General features: G+C 38.2%; 2 protein-coding genes across 7 annotated transcripts in view; both read right to left on the bottom strand.

Moving 5' to 3' along the window:
- Window positions 1–628: 628 nt before the first annotated feature.
- Window positions 629–2104, bottom strand: LOC104085385 (uncharacterized). Its single transcript, XM_009589397.4, has one exon. It carries the CDS (start codon window positions 2102–2104, stop codon window positions 629–631), a length of 1476 nt encoding a protein of 491 aa, XP_009587692.3.
- A 1940-nt stretch (window positions 2105–4044) lies between these two features.
- Window positions 4045–22754, bottom strand: part of LOC104116549 (phospholipase SGR2) — a 31882-nt gene continuing 13172 nt past the window's right edge. For all 6 annotated transcript variants that reach the window (XM_070187891.1, XM_070187895.1, XM_070187894.1 and 3 more), the window contains 12 exons: window positions 18540–18605; window positions 17889–18437; window positions 17744–17798; window positions 17485–17606; window positions 17065–17137; window positions 16412–16514; window positions 16239–16332; window positions 16091–16153; window positions 15336–15384; window positions 15052–15155; window positions 12272–12318; window positions 4045–4830 (listed from right to left, as the gene is read on the bottom strand). In XM_070187891.1, coding sequence (XP_070043992.1) covers window positions 4593–4830; window positions 12272–12318; window positions 15052–15155; window positions 15336–15384; window positions 16091–16153; window positions 16239–16332; window positions 16412–16514; window positions 17065–17137; window positions 17485–17606; window positions 17744–17798; window positions 17889–18437; window positions 18540–18605 — 1563 coding nt within the window. In that variant the 3' untranslated portion in view covers window positions 4045–4592. The remainder of the gene's footprint in view (window positions 4831–12271; window positions 12319–15051; window positions 15156–15335; window positions 15385–16090; window positions 16154–16238; window positions 16333–16411; window positions 16515–17064; window positions 17138–17484; window positions 17607–17743; window positions 17799–17888; window positions 18438–18539; window positions 18606–22754) is intronic.

The raw sequence follows: 22754 nt of genomic DNA, 5'->3' as shown, positions 1-22754 counted from the left end.
TTCCAATCTCCTTTAGTACTGTATCCATCACCATATTTTCTTTTGAAGTCCTACATATCAACAATATAATATATAATATTAAAATCTAAAATAAAATTCCAAAGATAGAAGAAGCTAGTGAGTCATCTAAAGTACTCTAGAGAACTCAAAACACTAAGGAAAAGACAATTGGCTTTAGAAGTGGAAAAAAAACTATTTCCGCTATTCCGGATTTTTATTGAGCGTAGTGAAATCAAGATCCCATAATTTTTCTACCTTTGCGTAGTTTAGCCCCTTTTCTAATTGAAAGAAGAAAGCTATTGAGCCAATCATTCAATAACGAAAACAAGTAAAGAAAAAAAAATTGTGAACAAGAAGGGAATAAGCTCTCAAGCCTCGGAGGAGAGCAATCTCTTGTGGGAGAAAGGCAATTACCTGGCAAAATCTGACTAAGTTTGTCGAATTCAAATCTCACACACATATAATTTCTCATTTTAATGTCATACATCTAGCATTAGTGAATGTGGAACTAAACAACCTTGTTATTGTGACATGCATTATCTGGATAATTTCAAGAACTGTAATTTCTAATAAAAATTGTTACCTCATAGGAATGATTGAAAGAGAATAAGGCCATCAATTTTCCTTGTTACTTCGAGGTAAAGACATCGTCGACTTCCTCATAATCGACCTTAACCTTGTTATTGTAACATGCATTATCTTGATAATTAGGTAGAGAAGCAGGATCAAGTTCAAAATATTCTCTAATATTTTGTGTCAATTTAAAAGAGGGAACTTTATGAGAAAATGTGTATAACTCATTTGCTGGTATCACAAATGACTCAGTTCCACAGTTTCTCCTTTTAAAAATGCTCATAAATCCACTGACTCTTTTCAGATAATGTACCTTTACACCAACATCACCAACAAAATCAAACAATACCTCCACAATCTCATATTTAAACGGTAGACAGTTTCTGTAAACAGCCCAAATCTCCCCTTTCATAGGATATATCAGATAATAACCCTGCATTTCCTTTTTGCATATCACTTGATGAGAGAATATATAACGATTTGAAATGTCTACAGAACTCCCCTGTCTAAATCTACCACAACTAACTTGTAAGTCATGATTTATCCAATCAACAGCCTCTAACCAGACCATTTGTAACTTAAATGTAGGAGTAAATACCTTTTTAACTTGTGCATAGAGTCTAGGCATACCATCTAAATTGTCATAACATGCCCAAATTTGGTCGATGTCAAAATTTCCTTCTTCTTTATCCTTATCAAAATCATGAAATTCTGCGCGAGGACAATGTACTTCTAGACTTATGACACCCTTATCGTCGTCTGTGTCTGACCTGATATCCCTCTCGTGTATACTTTGGTTTTGTCTCACTGTCATATTAGCACTAACCATACCAAAATCAGATGATTTTTCTGCTTTTGGCTTTTTCAAGGGATTCTCAGAACAATAAGGCCTACTTGAACTGCTGCATCCTACATTGAACTCCATCATTGTGGCTCTCTCTCTTTTGATAGTTTTGTTCAAGCCAAGTTCTTTTGGTTTATGTTCACTGAAAAGAAGAGCAGAATCAACTTTTTCTCTTAGTTTAAGTCCATTATCTTGTTGCTTCAATTTCTTCTCTTTTAGACCAATCTCCTTAAGCCTTTTCTCAAATGTTTGTTGCTCATATCTCACTTTGGCAAAAATACCTCGAATCAAATTCTCTTTCTCGTTCAGTTTCTCCTCTCTGAGATGAAGTTGTTGGACTGCCTCCTCTTGAACGACACTGAATTTGTTCTCTCTTAGTTTCAAGTCTTCAACATATCCTAAAATCTCACTTTCTTTATCCTCAACTTGTTTGCGCTTCAAGTTTAGTGATTCTCTGATTAATTCAAGTTCCTTTGAACTTTCATGTATTGATTCTTGAATAGAACACAGATGCTTCTCCCTGGATTTGAGCTCGACAAAGCATTCTTGAAAACATGTTTGGCTCAAATCCAAGTGTTGTTCAAAATATTTCCACTCTAACAACAATGTTAAAAGTGCTTTTCTGAGGCCACCTTTCTTGGATTCAATCTCTTCTAAAGCATCAGAAATCCTATTCAACAGAACCATCTTTAATCTAATGAATTATCAAATTCTTTTCTTTTTATCTGAGAATTAAAACTAAGTGAAGAAGAGAGGAAGTAGAGTTGATGCTTGTGTTTAGTACTTGTGAAGTACTAAGTCATCTTAGCCCTTCAATTACCTTTTTCATCCAATCAGATCAAACATAATAAGAACTGCATGTCCTAAGAGTTCAGTTTCAAAATATTTTGGAACTACTCAACAGTACATTCTTAACCTATGTCCTTGTCATTTTCTCTTACCTTTTCTTGATGTTATAAGTGGTTACCTATTATTTTAGTTTGCGCGACATGATCAACATCAAATACAAATAATAGTAAATCAGTAATGAATACAAATCAGGTTTGTTTAAAACATTTTATTAGGAACAATAGTGATTGTATTTTCTGTCGGTTAAGATCTTCTAATATGCAGGGTACGATTTTAGAGAAATTGGATGCTTGAGAAGTATGCAACAAAGGCAATACTTCTTACCAGAATACTTTTTCTACACTACATAATGCTCTTTCATTTGGAACTCTGAAATTGAATAAACGGAAAAGGTCCATATATGCTAGTGAACTATACGAAATAGTACATATTTGCCCGTCGTTGAAAGGTGGGCTCACATATGACCTTGCCGTGTATAAGGTGGCTCACATATGCCCTTTTTTAAACGGACCTCACTAATAAAATATTTAGCACCAGATTTTGACACGTGTCACAATCTGGTGCATTCCATTTATACCCTAATTTAAATAATAAAACAACCAGACCCATCACCCTTATTTTATTAAACCGACCCGACCCAGTACCCTACAATATCTCCTCTCACCATAGCTGATGGGTCAATACAAAGTGAGCTCATTATTTGAATAGTGTGCTCATTTAAACTGGTTTTTAGCTACAGAATGGTTTAAACCCCTGATTGATTGTTTATCGGGACTTAAAAAATCCAGCTTTCCTATTGGAGGTCAACAACAGGAAATTGATATTTTCTTTGCAATTCTTTTTTGTTTTCCAGTGATTTTTACCATTGGCGTGTATATCATCAATGACAGAAGGCAGTAAATTCTGTTTTCTCTTGGATTCCACTTTCATGTTGTTGGTTGTTATCGTTAAAGTGACGTTGGCTCAAAATTCTGCACCTGGCGATGATATTTTGTTGAACTTCAGGTCATGAAGGTCTTGAAGACGCCGATGGTCGAAAATGGGGTTCGGATGTTGGGTCAACATAGTTGAAGGGTAGCAAGTCGTGGAGTTATATAACAGGATTGGGGTTTATTGTAGGGTACTGGGTCGGGTCGGTTTAATAAAATGAGGGTGATGGGTCGTGTTGATTTATTATTTAAATTATGGTATAAATAGAATGCACCAGATTGTGACACGTGTCAAAATTTGGTGCTAAACATTTTATTAGTGACGTCCTTCTAAAAAATGGCATATGTGAGCCAATTTATACACGGCAAGGGCATATGTGAGCCCACCTTTTAACGACGGGCAAATGTGTACTATTTCGTATAGATCAATGGCATATATGAACTTTTTCCGTTGAATAAATTATCAGTTTACTTATACATAAAACACTAGAAATCAACTGAGTTGAATTCAAATAAAATAGAATTTAGAGCACAAAGAGAGATAGATAGTTCTATATTGCGAGTTAAATTCACATTAAATAGAAATTAGCAAGGAAGACCGCAGAGAGAAGAAAGAGGAGCAAACTCGACTTGCTGTGGGTGCAGGAAGAGGAAGCCACATCCTCAATTTAAATTTAAATGTCAGAAAAAGAATTATCTGGATTTTAAAAGAAAAAGGAAGAGAAATTAAATATAAAATTCCTACACATTAAGAATTTTTACAGATAACATTGACAAGAAACAGGGCAAGTCCGAAATTTAAACTTAATGAATTCAACCTCTAAATTCCTACCACTATACTCATTACCCTTCTAAAACTGTAAGTTTAGAATTTAATATTTACCAGAATATTAGTGATCTTTTTACATATACATCTATGCTCCAACCATCTCTGATACGAAGGGTGGAGGATAAAAAACTGAACTAGGGAGATGTCCAACGAGGAAATGACAATAAAATATAAGTTAAGCTGCACATTAAAACTTTCTGAGAGCCACATATATTTACATGTCAATGCCAGAAATCTACATCTAGAAACAAATATTCACAAATGGCTCAAGTCACGTAAGCTTATGTTTCTCATTTTCCTTTTAGGATGGAAATCAGTCTGATACTAGAGTTCAACATCCCGGATGTGGAGAAATGCCTCGGTTCACATCAAATTCTGAAACCAGTGTACTGTATTCTCCAGAACACGGTTCATAAATGATCCCACCAATCAACGGAGGATACTTTGAGCATAGCACATGGTAAGTATACCTTCAACACTCCTTGTTTGATCTTTGGAATGGAAATTTTTTTTGCTTTTACTGTTGGTGTTGAAGTAACTCCAAAATTGGTTAGGAGATCAGCATCATTCACCATTTCAGAGTTTTCCGGGCTTTTTGAGAGAAGCTCTTCACAGTGACTTTGTCTGCAAATGTTAACGGGAATTCCTCGTCAGCCTCCTCTCTTTGATCACACCAGGCCCCTATATTACTATTATCTTTTGACTTTCCCTCCAAAGGTTCACAGGACGAGTAGGAATCCTCTGGTATATCCCGATACAAGTGTTTCAGAATAAAAAGACCTGTATCATTATCTCTCCAGTAGTTCCTGAAAAAAAAGTAAATCATTTGAAAAATATCAATTCACAATAGAACAAGGGGAAAATCTTTTCTATCAAAAGCTGCGGTAAAGACAAGATTCATTAAACAAAATTACAATGGGTCAGCAAGCATTTTTGACCTGACAATGCCTCACCAACAAAACCATATGCAACATAGTAAAAATGAACCATAGGAGGGCAGGGTTCAAATCCAAGCAGAGGCAAATAACCCTAGGTGATATTCCCTCCTATCCATCTACCCTTGGTAGATAATGATATACTTTTTCTGGTGGGAGGTTGCAGGTACCCGATGGATTAGTTGAAGTACGCATAAATTGCTTGAACACCACCGTTATCCAAAAAATAAAGAGTAAAAACTATACCATACCGTTTGAAGCAGCAAAATCTAAACTAAAAAAGCTTATTAAAGGCGAAATTGCTCTACCTACCCTCTCTATGGTCAAGTTTGATTCAGCTTTCTTAAAAGCTCTTCTGTAACGACCCGACCGGTCATTTTGAGAATTTAAGTCTCGTTCGGCGGCATAAGGTCTTGAGCAGTTTCGTATTATGTGTATTGACTTGCGTGCGTGGTCGAGTTCAGTTACCGAATGATTCGGAGTCAAATCGGAAGAAGGATTCTAGTTTTGGAAGCTTAAGCGGTAAGAGTTGGACCGGAATTTGACTTTTGTGTAAACGGCTCCGGAATGGGTTTTGGATGATTTCAACAGCTTCGTATGGTAATTTTGGACTTAGACAGGCGTTCAGATTTGGAGGTCCGTAGGGTAATTTGAATCATTTCGGCGAAAGTTGGAAAAGTTGAAGTTTGGAAGGTGGAGAGGTTTGACCAATAGTTGACTTTGGTGATATTGGGGTCGGAATGCGATTCCGAGAGTTGGAACAGCTCCGTTATGTCATTTGGGACTTGCCTACAAAATTTGACGTCATTCCAGGTTGATTTGATAGGTTTCGACACGAGTTTTAGAAGTTGGAAGATTTGAAAATTCATAAGTTCGATTATGGTGCGATTCGTAGTTTCGACGTTGTTTGATGTGATTTGAGACCTCAAACGGGTCCGTGATAGGGTATGGAGCTTGTTGGTATGCTTGGACGGGGTCCCAGGGGCCCCGAGCGTGTTTCGGACGAGTTTCGGATGGTTTTCATAGTTTTGGTCAGGTCTGGTTCTGGTATCTCGCACCTGCGACATCTTGGAGCGCTGGTGTGGCTCCGCTTCTGCGATCATAGAGGCCTGGGAGCTAGCTCGCTACTGCGGATGCTGGCACGCAGGTGCGAAGGCCGCTTCTGCGGTTGAGTGATCGCATCTGCGAAGGAGTTCGCTTATGCGCTCCTGTTATCGCTTCTGCAGCGCCGCTGGTGCGGCTATATTGTCCGCAAATGTGGACCTAGGTCTGGTAAGTCAAGTTCACAGATGCGAACGTCTGCCCGCAAATGCGATAGCGCATATGCGCTTATTTGTCCGCAGATGCGGAAGTCCAGGGCAGAGTGTTTATATTCGAGGGTTTTGCCATTTTCTCCATATTTTGAGTTTTAGATCTCGGTTTTGGGAAATTCTTTGGGGGGTTTTCAAGCAAATCGATTGGGTAAGTGTTATTCACCTAGAATTTATTATATTCCATGATTTTATTTTTAGTTTTATCATTTAATTTGTGTTTTGAGTTTAGGAAAATTGAGGTTTTTGAAGAAAATTTTCAAAATGAAAAATCATGATTTGAGGGACGAATTGGTATCGAAATTTGATAATTTTAGTATGATTGAACTCGTATCAGAATGGGTGATCGGGTTTTGTGAGATTTGTCGGGTTCCGAGGTGTGGGCCCGGGGGTCGACTTTTGGGTCGATTTTTAGATTTTGATAAAGATGGAGGCTTTATGATCCGGAATAGTTTCTGAGTTTTATTTGTGCTTTGAAGTTATTTTGGTTAGATTTGAGCCATCCGGAGGCCATTTCACCCGAGAAGTTCATTTTTGAGTATCGGTCTGTCTTCTTTGAGGTAAGTATCTTGCATAACCTTGTGTGGGGAAACTACCCCTTAGGATTTGAGTCTTCTATGCTAATTGTAGTCCGTGTACGTGAGGTGACGAGTACGTGCTCGGACTTATTTGTGGAAAATTGGCCCTTTAGGGTTCTTAGGTCCTTGTGTTCATTGATTATGCAGTTGTTATGTTATGAATACGTCTCTTAATTACTAGTTTCACCTCTACCTGCTTTAATTAGAATTAATTGCTTCATGATCCACTCTTGTTGCTTATTTGATTCATCCGTGCCTTAACTGAAATTGTTATCTCTTCTATTGCCATGTTATCCTTTCATAACTGCTTATCTTTATTTGAAGTTATAATTATCTCTTCTATAATTGTTCAACCTTAATTGAGGTAATGATTATCTTTCTGTTGCTTATCCTTATTGAATTTGTTGTTCTCTTTCCTAATTACCCAACCTTAAAAGAAGTTAGATATCCTATAATTTAGCTGACTTGTCCTTATTTGGAATTATTCGACTTGTGTTAGCTCCCTCGTTGTCGAACTGTATATTGTGGACCGTTGTTACATAGTATTTCCTTTCTTGTTGAGCTGTTCTTATTATGATTAGCATTCTCTATTGTGGCCACTCCTTGTGAATTAGTTCCTCAGTTTCTTTGAGTTCTGAAATTTCTGAGTTGACTTATTTGTCGTACCCTTGTATTATTGTCATGGTTGTTGTTGTACTTGTTGTGGTTATGCACGAGGTTTCTGCCGTGCGGTTGTTGTTATTGTGATGCACGAGGTTTCTGTCGTGCGAGTGTTATTGGGTTGCACGAGGTTTCTGTCGTGCTATTATTAATATTGATATTTGCACATGCGGCGTGACAAGGTGGGTTATATATATGTGGGTTGCGCATGTGGTGAGACAAGGTGGGAACATTATTATGCACGTGTGGCGAGACAAGGCGGGCATTTACTTTATTATTGCACACGTGGCGAGACTACGTGGACGGTGTCAGGGATTGATTTGTGATGACTTGTGATGGCCTGAGGGCATTCTTGTTGTTGATATTTGTGTAATGGTGTGAGCTTTATCTTGTGAAAAGTTGTGGGAAAACATTCTACGTGCTATCCATTTCTTTTCCTATACTTACTAGCTGGCATGAACTATGTTAGGACACTTGCACAAGCATACACGTAGTTAAGCACTTTTATCGGTTAAAAGGTTTTCTTGATATTGTTGAGTATAGATGCACGCCCTTGTTTACTTGCCTTCTATGTGAGAATGACTCTATTTGGCACGTGAGTCGTCAGTGCGGTTATAAATTGTAATGAGAGCATCGGATGCTAAGTGTTAGGGTTCAGGAATTGGGACCCGTGAGTTGTGAATATTCTGAGGTTCGGTACCTCGTGGAGGTTATTGGCTAAAACCCGGTGTGAAAGCGGTCGTTTTGTTGAGTTGTTATTTGCCTTTCATTTATTTGTGATCACAGAATTTAGACCGTGTTTCCGTACATCTACTGTGTCATTATTATGGTATTCCGCTGATAGTTGTTTTCCTTTCTTACTGAAATTACCATATTATTTGCCATTTTGCGTAGTATTTATGTAGATATCATACTCTGTTGTTCCTATACTTATACTTGTTCAGGTTATTTAGTTCAGTAGGTGTCTTGACTGTAACTCGTCACTACTCCACTGAGGTTAGTCTTGATACTTGATGGGTACCGTCGTGGTGTACTCATACTGCACTTCTGCACATTTTTGTGCAGACCCAAGTATTTCGAAGTCAGTTGATCATTAGCTAGCGGTGCAGAGTGTTGTTGTGGAGACTCAAGGTAAACCTGCTGCTGCGTTCGCAGGCTTCAGAGTCACCTTCTGATTTGTATTCACACTGTTTACTTTATTTCAAACAGTTGTATTTAGAAAATTGTAGCAAACTCTGTAGAGTTTATGACTTGTACTACCGATTTTGGAAATTGTAAATTTTATAGAGGTTTCTATTTCATAAATTGTTAGATGTTATTTAATTATTGTTATTATTCGGCTAATGTTAGGCTTACCTAGTCCCTAATACTAGGTGCCATCACGACACCCAACGTAAGACCACTTACCTTTGTTCTCTCTTCCACCCCGTATCTTTGGAAGCACTTGTTTTGTCCATAACCTTACTCCAGGAACAGATAAGTTAGCTCCTCGTGCTCTTAAGTGCGTATTTCTGGGTTTCTCGAGAACACAAAAGGGGTATCGATGCTACTCTCCTGACCTCCAGCGGTACCTTATGTCCGCTGATGTTACCTTCTTTGAAACCCAATCATACTTCACAGGTTCAGGTCATCACTTAGATATTTCTGAGGTACTACCAGTTTCATCTTTTGGAGATTCAGTCACTCCAGCTCCACCACCTACAGCTCCAGTTGTAGCTCCACCACCTATAGCTCCAGTTGTAGCTCTACCACCTATAGCTCCAGTTCCACCACCTACAGCTCCGGTTGTAGCTCTACCACCTATAGCTCCAGTTCCTCCACATAATCCAGTTCAACCTTCTGCAGCTCCACCACTCTTGACTTATCATCGTCGTCCATATCCAGCATCAGGCCCAGGTGATTCACGCCCCGCATCAGATTCTGCACCTACTGCGGATTTGTCTCCTCTTAGTCAACCAATTGCACTCCGCAAAGGTGTACGATCCACACTTAATCCTAATCCCCACTATGTCGGTTTAAGTTATCATCGTCTGTCGTCACCACATTATGCTTTTATATCTTCTTTGTCCATTGTTTCTATCCCTAAGTCTAAAGGTAAGGCACTATCTCATCCAGGATGACGACATGTTATGATTGACGAGATGTCTGCTTTACATGCGAGTGACACTTGGGAGCTTGTTCCTCTTCCTGCAGGTAAGTCTGTTGTTGGTTGTTGTTGGGTTTATGCGGTCAAAGTCGGCCGGATGGCCAGGTTGATCGGCTTAAGGCTCGTCTTGTTGCAAAAGGATATACTCAGATTTTTGGGCTTGATTATAGTGATACTTTCTCTCCCGTGGCTAAAGTAGCATCTGTTCGTCTCTTTTTGTCCATGGCTGTTGTACGTCATTGACCTCTTTATCAGTTAGACATTAAGAATGCTTTTCTCCACGGTGATCTTGAGGAAGAAGTTTATATGGAGCAACCACCTGGTTTTGTTGCTCAGGGGGAGTTTAATGGTTGTGTGTGCAGATTGCGCAAGTCACTATATGGTTTGAAACAATCCCCTCGAGCTTGGTTTGGTAAGTTCAGCACAATTATTCAGGAGTTCGGCATGACTCGTAGTGAGGCTGATCACTCTGTGTTTTATCGGCATTCTGCTCCTAATCTGTGTATTTATCTAGTGGTTTATGTTGATGATATTGTTATTACTGGTAATGATCAGGATGGTATTACTAATCTGAAGGAACATCTCTTTCAGCACTTCCAGACTAAGGATCTGGGCAGATTGAAGTATTTTCTAGGTATTGAGGTCGCTCAGTCTAGCTCAGGTATTGTTATTTCACAGCGGAAGTATGCCTTATACATTCTTGAGGAGACTGGAATGATGGGTTGCAGACCTATTGACTCTCCTATGGATCCGAATGCTAAGCTTCTGCCTGGACAGGGGAGCCTCTTAGAGACCCTACGAGATATAGGAGGTTGGTTGGCAAATTGAATTACCTCACAGTGACTAGACCTGACATTTCCTTTCCGGTGAGTATTGTAAGTCAGTTTATGGATTCTCCCTGTGATAGTCACTGGGATGTAGTTGTTCGCATTCTTCGGTATATAAAGTCAGCTCCAGGCAAAGGATTACTATTCGAGGATCGAGGCCACGAGCAGATTGTTGGGTACACAGATGCTGATTGGGCAGGATCACCTTTTGATAGCCGTTCTACGTCTGGATATTGTGTTCTAATAGGAGGTAATTTGGTCTCGTGGAAGAGCAAGAAACAGAATGTAGTTGCTCGATCTAGCGCCGAAACCGAATATCGGGCCATGGCTATGGCGACGTGCGAGTTAGTTTGGGTCAAGCAGTTGCTCAAGGAGTTAAAGTTCGGAGAAATCAGCAAGATGGAACTAGTGTGTGATAACCAAGCTGCTCTTCATATTGCGTCAAATCCGGTGTTCCATGAGAGGACTAAACACATTGAGATCGACTGTCACTTTGTCAGAGAAAAAATACTTTCAGGAGATATTGTTACAAAGTTTGTAAAGTCGAATGATCAACTAGCAGATATTTTCACTAAGTCTCTTACTAGTTCTCGTATTAGTTACATGTGTAACAAGCTCGGTACATATGATGTGTATGCACCGGCTTGAGGGGGAGTGTTAGTTTATAGATATGTATAGTGTAGTCTTGTCCCACATTGGAAGAGGAGTAATATCTCCTTGTAGTGTATAGCTATAAATAGGGACCTCTTGTATTGTATTTATCATCCAATATCAATAACATATTTTCTCCCGTGCCTTCTCACACGTACGTTTTCTGATTAGTGCTCAATTAAGTAGGTGTTTGGAAATACATTATTTGCAAACCAATGTTCGTTTTACAATTTTGTCCATATCTACTTGAAATAGAGAATTTGAAGTTGAAAATTTGATGAGTATTTTAAGTGAAATAATGGTTTTCACTAAGAAAACTCATTCTTATTCCAAGTGAAATTCATGTCTGAACACAAGTCAACTTTCGTTATACAATGACTTACTTTCAGGTTTGCAAACTAAACAAATTCAAGGGAAAACCAATTTAATTATGCTTTTTTCCGAAGATCTAAATGATGAAAAATCTGATTTCTAGATCCAGTAGGTAACTAGGATGACAAGGAAGAAAATGCTTCTAGGATAAATTGACCAAACTTCTGCTCGATCGAGCTCTATGATTGACAAGGATGGTTGACTTAAACATGCATTCTAGCCAACAGCGAAACCGTCCTGGACAAATTTTGCTTCCAAAAAGTTCGATTGACACAGCCACAAAACAGAGAAATTCATATTTTTTTCTTTGAGAGCTTTAATTAACGAGTCTATCAGGTTCCCCATTGCATAAGAAAATTATATTGAGTTACAGAAAATGTCCGCTATGACAAGGAAAGATTTGAAGGAGTTCCTTAATGAGAGAAAATTTGTAGCGAGAAGTACTGGAAATTCCAAAGGGAAGGACCTTAAGTAGTGGAGTAAGTTGACACTGGTTGAACTGCCATAACCATTAAGCACTTCTGTCTCTAATACTTAATTCAGACTCCTCCAGAACTGTTGTCATTTTGCATATTATACAAGTTTTAAAATATGAAAAGACACTAGAGCACAGAGAAGATTATTTGTCACTAAAACACTTTAGAACATCAACAGTTTCTTCATTTGTGCAAAGAGAAGTTTTTAGTTTCTAAAAGCACTTTCAATTAGTATTAAGGGGAAACATGCAATTGACTTAATTGACTCTATTAGGTTGATAAGGATACTTACGTGTGCGCTCCAAGGGTTGAAATGTATGCATGCCTAAATGTTTTATCCTGCGAAAGAACAGATAAAAACAAAAGGCAATTGGGACTGGTAAGTATAAAACACAGTAACGCACGGACACTGCCAGTTGTTAATGAAAGAAACACATACGAAAAACCATATGATATGTACAAACATATTTATACTTAAAAAAACTGATGTACTCACACAAAATGAAGTTCAATTCATCATGTGGATTTGGAAACGGCTACAAGACTTAAGTTCATTTTTACAATCATGTGGATTTCAAAAAGAACAACAACTTGGATCTAGTTTGCTGGATCTAGAACTGAAGTGCACAACATTAACAGATAATAAAGCAGAATATTTTGTTTTCCATTCAATGCGAGATTTTACCAATTCTGAGCGCACAAGAATTTGTAATATAGTTAGGTGATAAAGCTTCTGCAAAAGCTGAGTCAAGCAACAGTAAACATGTTGAGAACCAATTCCAATTGACCCATTCACCATCTGAGTCACCATGGAGAACAATTCTGTTCAACCCATTCCCTATCTGAGCCTGTCAGCACTCTCTTGTATGACTCCCCTTGGATAAACAGTTTTTCACCGACCTTGGCACATGCAAACCCATTGAGGAGAACTAGCTAATCGAGATCTCCTTCCTTAACATAACTGGGACTTGTGCAATTCTACAATTCACCACTTGCTCTGTATCTTCAACCAGATAATTACTCAATGTTGAGAATTCTGCTTGGAATGTCCAGTTTATCGATTCAAATGACATGCTCACCACCTTATTTTACATGTGGAGAATGTGAACTCCCAAAACTTCCGGCCATCAAGTTTTTTTTGGATTTAAAATAGCAAAGCCACCTCCTGCTAAAACTAATTAGTGTAAAGGAGATAACTGTCAGATTTCCCAAAGCTCTACAAAGCTCATTCGCGAAACTAATAAGTGTAAAGGAGATAATTGTCCGATTTCTGAAAGCTCTACAAAGCTCATTAGCTCGTTTAAGTAAGAGGACAAGGTCCAAATTTCTTCTCCTCGGGGTTCCCCCCCCCCTTCCAATATGGTAAACCCCACCAACCAAACTGCTTCGACTTAGGAGTCAACAGTGGCCCTTTCTCACATTGCTCGCTTAGTGATTCAGATCTCCAACCTCAAGGTTGAAGATGGAGGGTCCTTTCATCAGCCTAGTCCTTGTCCAAACTACTTCTCCTTGTACTCCATACCTAGAGTGAATAACCCAAGAGATGAACAAGAAAAGAGAGGTGCTCGATGATTTATGTAGTAAAATCTTCGAGATCCAGAGTAAAGCAAACCAACAGTGGTTTTGCTCAATCTTGTTTTAGACACCAACAGATAGCCATGAGTACTCATTGGTTTTGACAAGTTAATTAAGGAGAAAAGAAAAAAATAATTTTTTCTATGAAGTTTAATTAGTTTTCCCAAATATAAAAGAGATAAGCGCCTAAATGATATAGAAGTTAGAACTTCAAATAATTGCTTGCATAGCTCAGTCTACAATGTTGGCCAAAACCTCTAGAAGCCTGGATAACTTCCTAAGCTGCAATCTAGATTCAATTCTCAATTGATCTGTTGACGATTTTATGCCAAAAACCAAACTAGAAGAGGTTGGGATTTTAATCGGCTAGGAATTGATTTTTTCCAGTAATCAAAAAATCCCCGAGGGCTAGTGGTGCACGGTTCGAAACTCGGAGGATAATAGGTCTGCCCCTCTACCCTTCTCCACTTAACTGTGACCAAATATAAGATTGTTCAAGTTAAAATTGAACAAATGAAACAGGACTATCAAGTAGAAGAAAAAAATTACACCTAAACTATGAATTAAATATTGGATAAAATTTCCTCCATTGTTGTCTAGCCAGAGCTAACAATCCACTAAACATTGCCCGAGAACATATAAGGAGGCAAATGATCTACATCCCTACCGATGTGGGAACTCGACAATTAGTTTTTTTTTATGAAAGATTTTCTGCTGCAAATGAGCAATTAGAAGTTATTCCTTATTTTTTCTAGGGAAAAGCAAATGTGCAAGTAGCAATTTTTTCACCGGGCATTTAGAGCGCAGACAAAATAGCATGATCAAGAATAAGGATGGGTTTGGCTTGATACCATGTATAGAAAATGGACCTTGGGCCTAACTCGACCGTAAAAGCTAGCTCGTAAGATGAGAATTGCTCAGCACCATAAGGAGACAACAGTCTATTCCCTCAACCAATGTGGGATATTTAAAACTCCCCACACATGGACAACATAACATTGGGGCTCCAACATTGGGTAAACCAAGAATACATGTGTTTTCGCTAACACCATCTTAAGAAAATGAACTTTGAACCTAAATATCCCTCTAATACCATGTTAAGAAAAGAGAAGTTGTACCTAACTCAACCCCAAAAGTTAGCTCATGAGGTGAAAACTGTCTGAATTATATAAGGATACAACAACACATCATCAACCAATGTGTGACCATAAATGAAAGATAACTTGGCATTGTAAATTGCTATTTACTTTCTAAGGGACCACATGAATACAAGCCAGTGGTGTCCGCATCTATGAAGCATACATATCAAGGTATGAACACCAAATGACTAGAACGGCTACAGTGAAAACAATGAAAGGGTAGAAAAATCAAGAAGAATAGCCATGTAGAAGGAAAGACCCCACACACAAAATATTAAGCCTTCAATTGAACAAGAAGCTGGGAAGACAAAATGTAAATTGCACAATTGTTTCAAGGTCTAATGGCAAATGAACGTACTTGTAAAACATGATCTATTCGACCATCTTCACTTCCAGTTAATCTCTCCATCATAATTGAACCATACGACCTCTCTTCTTTCTCCTGGTACTCTTGGGACTCCTCTGCAAAAAAGTGCCACATCAGTACCTAGAAAGATAGGAAGCTAAAGTTTTTTTTTTGTTTTTTGGGGGAGACCAGCTTGAATTAGAGCTGATAGCTTCTGTGACTGAGAAAAAGGAAGAGGAACTTCTATAATCTAAAAGGAAGAAAGCAGACGAATAAGAAATGCTTGCTTCTATTACCATCTTCGCCATCGTTGTATCTTGATTGACAAAGAGTAATCACCTTTACCTGATTAAAAATTGTCATTAAGATCCAAAACTCATTGGCATCATGAGACCTAATAGAAAACCATAAACTAACCATAGAAAATAAGGCTAACACTAAAACGAGCAAATCCACCAATCTTATGTAAATGACTTTCAATGACAGATGAGTTCACGCCACACCAACCAAATAGGGAGGAAAAAGAAAACATGGAAACCTCATTTCCCCCACAGATATGATGATATTTAAAGATTCAAAGCTTCGCACTTGTGGAAAAAAAAGCATGTCATAAAAAGCTATATATGAAGAAGAAACATTTTCAGCATGATAATTGGAAGGAGAATATCAAGTTATAGAAGCATAATCCAAGTCGTTCAGTTCATGGTTTCAACACTAAGCTGATATAAAACGAAACAAATAACTGTTCTCCATTTCAAGCAATCAAGTCAGCAAGGATCTCTAGTTTAACCAGCCATTCATTGATATTGTAAGGTCATACGAGGATCTCTACTTTAAACAGCTATTCTCTGAAATCTATTAAGGTCATTTGTAATTCAACCAGCATAAGACATTAGCAGCAAGCCGAAGATTTAACTCTTCATGTGTCTATCTTTGCAAGGCTACAGGACATCAAACTTCTTAATGAGTGATATAAAATCTTATCATCTCAATTAAACATACAACCCTGTATCGTAACACAAACAACTAGGGAGAAAAATTAAAAACACACCTTTACAAAATTTATATTGTTCGCAAAAGCCTGTGAACGCAAAGCTACTTCTTCTTTAAATTCCTGCACCAAACAGTAATAGGATGCACATTAATACAGATGGTATAAGGAACCTAACACGTTAATTATGTTACTATGGAGGCCTTACCTGAAAACCAATATGCAGTCGTTTCCCACCTCTGTGATAGGGTATTATGACGGGGCGTTTGTTGAGATATTCTTTACAGACAAGTGGTTCTAATCTGAAATAGGAGAGAAGCAGGCATGAGCTTGTTTAACAAAAAAATTGACAAAACATAGCAACAATGTCGACTATGAAACCTGTATGCCACGGGATCACAAGGGTGGAAAATGTTGAACATTTGTCGACAAGCCGGCATCTCTTCAAGTATGTTATCCTCTTCCCAGTAATCATTCCCCTTGCCTGCCATACCAGGATAAAACAGAAAATAAAAAATGATAACTAAGTGCAACCAGATGCACCACCATCTTTAACAGAGAGAAGAAAAGAACTGGCATATTTCATACTCCAAACTTGAGTTGCCTAGTACCAACAAAAGAAAATGAGTTTAGATGTCCCCCATATAAGTAAACAAGGCATCAAAAGACACCAGCCACCGCCAACATACAGAGTTTATAGGATCCATAGGATACTTGGAACTTGAAAAACTAAAGGCAACACAATGCCCCAGGAGGAGTTGACAAACATTTCTTAATGTTACTCAAGTAAAAAGAAGGATAATCTTTCTGCTGCATGATAAACAAAGATTAGGTTGATACTGCACACAGGTCAGCGGATTTTGATGTTAGTTAAAGTAAACTTAGTTGATCTATGAAAACTAACACTAGATGTCTTACTGAAACATTCATGCAAACAGACAATAACCTTATAGGCTTACTCCCTCCACAAGATTCAGAGTAAAAATAAGCAATAAAATCAACATGGACTTAAATATAGGCAGTAGAAGAATTACCGATCCCAATACGAGCATTGCGAAGAGAAAGAAAAACACCAAGAGGGGATCCAACAGCGAAATATGTATCGACCTTCTCATAAAAGAATCAAAGAACGGAACAGCCAAAGTTAGAAGATGTCTTGGAGCTCCTAGAGGAGCTCAAACGGAGAATAACCGCGAAAATTAAAAGATCAAATTATCAGAAACAAGTTAATGGATTCAAAGAAAATTGATAATTACACTATATAGCAAAGCATCTTCTACTAGAGAAATGATGAAAGCATAATACAAGCATTTAGAGTGATGAAGATTTCAATAAGGTTAACGACTTTATTCTGGAAGCATTTAAAGAACATTGAAAGTCTAGCTGCAACATCCAACCAAGACCTGCCAAACCCACCCCAGAAATAGTAGAATCTTACAATGGAGAAGTATTACCTTAAATTTCAACTTTGTGTATTTTATTTGCGGAGTATAACTCTTCGGTGAATCACTCTCCTCATGAGAAAGCCTTTCAGAAGTAGATTGATTTCTTGTAACTGTGTTTATTCCTCCATTTTCTGCTTACATTACACATCCCATTCCAAAAGAAATTTATAAGGTCCATTTACTTTGATACTCAAGGAAAATATGCTTGAAGTTTTGGAAAGCTAAAAACTAAGCTCCATAAATGGTTATTTATTCTGTCTAGCTGTACCTTTCTTTACATACTCAGATTCTAACTCTTGGATTTTCGCTCTCAGCATATCAATCTGGACCAGTCTCATTGAGGAAGAAAAATAAGTAGATATAACAGATTAAAACAAATGAGAAATTTCATGCAGAAAATGAAATGTCACTACCTCTTCCCTCAGTGAATTGATTGTTCTATCTTTGTCACTTTCAGATGCTCCCTCATCAATTGTCTTTTGATCAAACTCAACTATTGCATCTTCCATTTTCTCGGCATCATTTATCGTGTCCCTCTCATAGATATTATGAGTCCAATCAATAGGAGGTTCACGAGAATTTTCAGTCGCTGAGGAATCATTAGATTGCTTGAAATCATCGGTTGCAACTGGTTCGTCCGAGTCTGATGAAGCAGGAGGACCCACTGGATGACAGAAATCCTCTGTACAAGCTTCCAGGGGGTCTGAGGAACTCGGTTCTGCCTTCATTTTGTCTTTATCTGACAGATTACTCTTATTTTCTCCCCTAGTAAAGCTTTCATCATCTAAACGGGAGGCAGAGTTGTGGTCGAAAGATAGGTTGCTCTGATCCTGCTGAGATGATTTATCCTCATTTTGTTCTTTGTACAACCACTCCATGGGAAAAGGGGAGGAAAGTTTTATTTGGTGGCATAGGATATCATATGACAAGACACTCCCAAGGGAATGACCATATAAGGAAATCTGTAAATTTTATGAAATTTTAATATCTTTAATATGATCTGTTTACATTGAGTTCTTAAAAAATAAGCAAAGAAAACTTTGCATGTTCAATCATCTCTATACCTTTCCGCTATAACCGGGATTCCTCTTAAGAAACTTTAAGTATAACTTATTCAACTGGTTGGAGACCTGAATAGAGAATAAACAATTAGCTCCGGACACTAATGAAAATTATTTTTATTGATTTGTGCCAAAGACATTTAAAAGTAGGCAGTCGATAGACCATAATGAGTGCTAATGCATATCACATGAAGCAAAGGAAAATTAATGGGTTAATATGCTAAAATGGCATCTACAGAATGAACTCGCAGAAACGAAGAGGATAACAACTATGCCTCAACCCGTAGGAAGTTGGGTTCAAGCTACATGATTGTCCATTTCACTCAATTTGAATCATTCCATTTCCAGTATTCATTATTCAACAGTTAATATTAGAGGTTTACTACAATTTCTGCCAACACACAAATCTTTAAATTAAAAGAATCCTAGCAAAACGCTGAACCAAGTTTTAGCCTATTATAGTGACTAAGCTTTAACCCCAACTAGTTGATATCGCCTATATGGATCTTTTGCTTCCATTCTGTTCTATTTCTGCTAAGTTTGCATGGATTCTGAGAGATTATAGGTCTTTTGGGACAAACTTTTTTTCCATGTAAGTTTAGGTCTGTCTCTCATCCCCATTTAACACTTCTAATCATCATGGTTACACACACCCATACACCGGTACATTTGGATGTCTTCATAGGTATTGAAACCAAATATTAACGACACAGCAAAATGAGGGGTAAATTATTAGAAAATGAGATAATTCATAAAACATAATAAAAGCTCGTCAGGTCAATTTGACCAAATTCTTTGCAGAAAGTCATGCTACTCATGCAATACCCTAAGTCCCACAGGAAGGACATTAAGAGTCACTTTCTAGTTGTGTCACTATCCTTACGCTTGGGAAGCCTTGTATATTGTCATTTTCGTTTGGCAAAATTGGTTGAATTGTTTGTGGTGCCTTTAGTGCTGTTCCATTACATGTCTCTCTCTTTTTTCTTTTTCTTTTATTGAGAAGCAGAACCTTCGATCCCTCAAGTTAGAATAGACTACATTTGATATATTTTTTCCACATTTCTATTCCAGCATTACGATTTATCCTGCATGCCTAGTGCCCATTCAGTTCTCTTAGAAGCAACATTATTTGTATAACAGAAAATTTTCTCAATATAAGTTATTTTATGATTTGTAGTTAAAATTCAGTAAATAGTTTACAATAGATTAACTTATAACTTCTTTGAGTGATTTACACGCGTATCGTTTCATTTAAAAAGGAACTATTTCTTTGCAACATTGGAAGAATGCAGGATTTCGTAATGACAAATGCTACTGGGCATTTCCTTCCCATCACAGCAAAATTTTAAGAAAGCTAAACAGACAGTAGAGATTCAAAGAGGAAAGGGATTTGTGATAACCTGATAGGTCATCTTATGTTTTAGAACCTAATTCTACGCTTTGAAGCCTTAAAAATCTCATTTTTACCCTCCTCGATTTGTGTGCGCAGTCCGGGCGTGTTTACGGAAAACTTTTATGTTAAAAACTGTGAAAAATATGAAATTTTGCTTTGAAATCCATTTGAGTTGACTTCGGTCAATGTTTTGAGCAAACAGACCCGGATTCGTGTTTTGACAGTCCCGGTGGGTCCATATCGTGATTTGGGACTGGGGCGTATGCCCGGAATCGAATTCGGAAGTCCCTAACCCGAGTTATCGAACTTTGTTGAAATTTGAAAGTCAAAGGCTTAATGATTTTGAAATGTTTGACTTTTTGGATATCGGGTCCGTATTTTGGTTCCGGAACCCGGTATAGGTCCAATACTATATTTATGACTTGTCTGTCAAATTTGGTGAGAAACGAAGTTGGTTTGACGTGATTCGGACGTCCGGTTGTTAATATAGCAATTCTAAAGTTTCTTCAAAATTTCATTTGATTTTGGTGTCCGATTCATAGTTCTAGGTGTTATTTTGGCGATTTGATCGCGCGAGCAAGTTCATATGATGCTTTATGACTTGTGTGCATGTTTGGTTTGGAGCCCCGAGGGCTCGGGTGAGTTTCGGATAGGCTACGGAATGAATTTGGACTTAGAGCATTGCTGGTGTGCTTCAGATTTTGTTGCAGGCCTCAGATCTCGCAATTGCGAGATCAATCATCGCATTTGCGACCACTGTTGGGTTCGCATTTGCGATCTACTCATCGCATTTGCGAAGAGTAGCTGGGGAGGCCAGAGTTCGCATTTGCGATGGGAGCTGGGAGGGGGGGATTCTTCGCATTTGCGATCACTGGGTCGCATTTGCGATCAACCCAGAGTTCGCATTTACGAACTATTCTTCGCATTTGCGAAGAAAGCAGAGGTGTGATGATTCTCACATTTGCGAACCCCAGGTCGCAAATGCGACATCTGCAACTGATCAAATATGACTTAGACGGGATTTTTGGTTCATTCTTCAAATTTTCAAAACCTAAAACCTTATAGGCGATTTTTCCAAGACTCTTTCTTCCCCAAATCGTTGGTAAGTGATTCTAACTTATTTCCTTTCAATCTTTCACTACATTTCACAAGTTTTCAACCTAAAATCTAGAGTTTTCATGGTGTAATTGGGGGTTTTGGGTAGAAATTAGGGATTTAGACCTCAAATTGAGGTCGGATTCCAAAACAAATCACATAACCGGGCTCGGGGGTGAATGCGTAATCGGGTTTGGACCAAGCGGGCCCGGGTGTGACTTTTGTTGACTTTTTCAATAATGGCCTAAATTGAATTCTTTACAATCGTGGGTAGTTCGTAAGGCTTAATTTGAATCGTTTGGTTGGTAAATTGCTAGATTCTATTGGTTCGGAAGCTTGTTTGAAAGGAAAAGCCGTGGTTGAGCTTTGAATTTGGTCTTCGGAGAGAGGTAAGTGTCGTGGTTAACCTTGACTTGAGGGAATAGGACTTGTTTGTCTATTTGCTACATGTTTAAATGTTGGGGAACAACGTATATGTGAGGTGACGAGTACTTATGCGTTGTAGTCAGGTTAAAGCATGCGGGTGGGGCTTGGTTTCTTGCAATTATAGCTTCATTTGTTCATGTTATCCATGTTTAGACTAGTATTGTTAAATTGATCGTTCTTATCATGTTTACGGATCTTCTGGTGATGATTGAGTATTGATTCCGAAGTTGAGGTTGATATTGTGGAACCAAATTTGTTATTTTATCTCTCTGTTGTTATTTGTTTATTGCATTATGATAAGGGAGAGTGTTAATGCACGAAGGGTGATACCGTGCCATATTGTGAGTGTTAATGTACGAAGGGTGATGCCGTGCCATATTATGAGTGTTAATGCACGAAGGGTGATGCCGTGCCATATTGTGAGTGTTAATGCACGAAGGGTGATGTCGTGCCATGTTATGAGAGTTAATGCACGAAGGGTGATGACATGCCGTTTCTACTGATTTTATGGTGAGGCTGAGAGTAAAAGCACGAAGGGTGATGCCGTGCATTTTTCCTTTACTGTGTTTACTTGTTCTTATTGGTTCATAGTATATTGGCTGTTCAAGTTACCATTTTGCTGTAGTTTTCTATCTCGTATTCCCCTCAGCATGTTCCCCATCCCAATAGTATATGTTTAGCTGTTATTTGTACATATACTGTTAAATTGCACAGGTTTGTTATGTAGGTGTCTTGTCATAGCCCCGTCACTACTTCGTCGAGGTTAGGCTCGACACTTACCAGTACATGGGGTCGGTTATACTGATACTGCACTATGCACTTCCTGTGCAGATTTTGCTATTGGTCCCAGCTGATCGAGAGGCGTAGCAGCTCGGACTAGTTCATCGGAGACTCAAGGTAGATCTGTTGGCGTTCGCAAACCTTGAAGTCCACGTCTATCTTCTCAGTTCTTTTTTTTTTTACTGTTTCTTTCGTTGTATTTCTTTCAGACTTTTACTTGTAGTAAATCCTAGAAGTTCATGAATTGTGACTCCAGATCCGGGTGGTAGTAATAATTAAGTTTTTATATTATTCCGCACTCGTTGTATTTCATTTTAGCTTATTTGCTGTTATTTACTGAATTGAATAAGGATTTGCTTAATAATTCTCTAACGTCAGTTTGCCTAGCAAGTGGAATGTTAGGCGCCATCACGGTCCCGACGATGGGAATTCCGGGTCGTGATAGGATTACCTTTTTCTTAAAAAGGCATAAAATTTTATTAAATGAACGAACGTATAGGGATACCTATGATCAGATATTTCCG

Source organism: Nicotiana tomentosiformis, chromosome 11 (assembly GCF_000390325.3).
Source record: "Nicotiana tomentosiformis chromosome 11, ASM39032v3, whole genome shotgun sequence".
Classification (NCBI taxonomy): Eukaryota; Viridiplantae; Streptophyta; class Magnoliopsida; order Solanales; family Solanaceae; genus Nicotiana; species Nicotiana tomentosiformis.
Note: the sequence above shows the minus strand (reverse complement) of the source record. Positions and strands in the feature narration are given on the sequence as shown.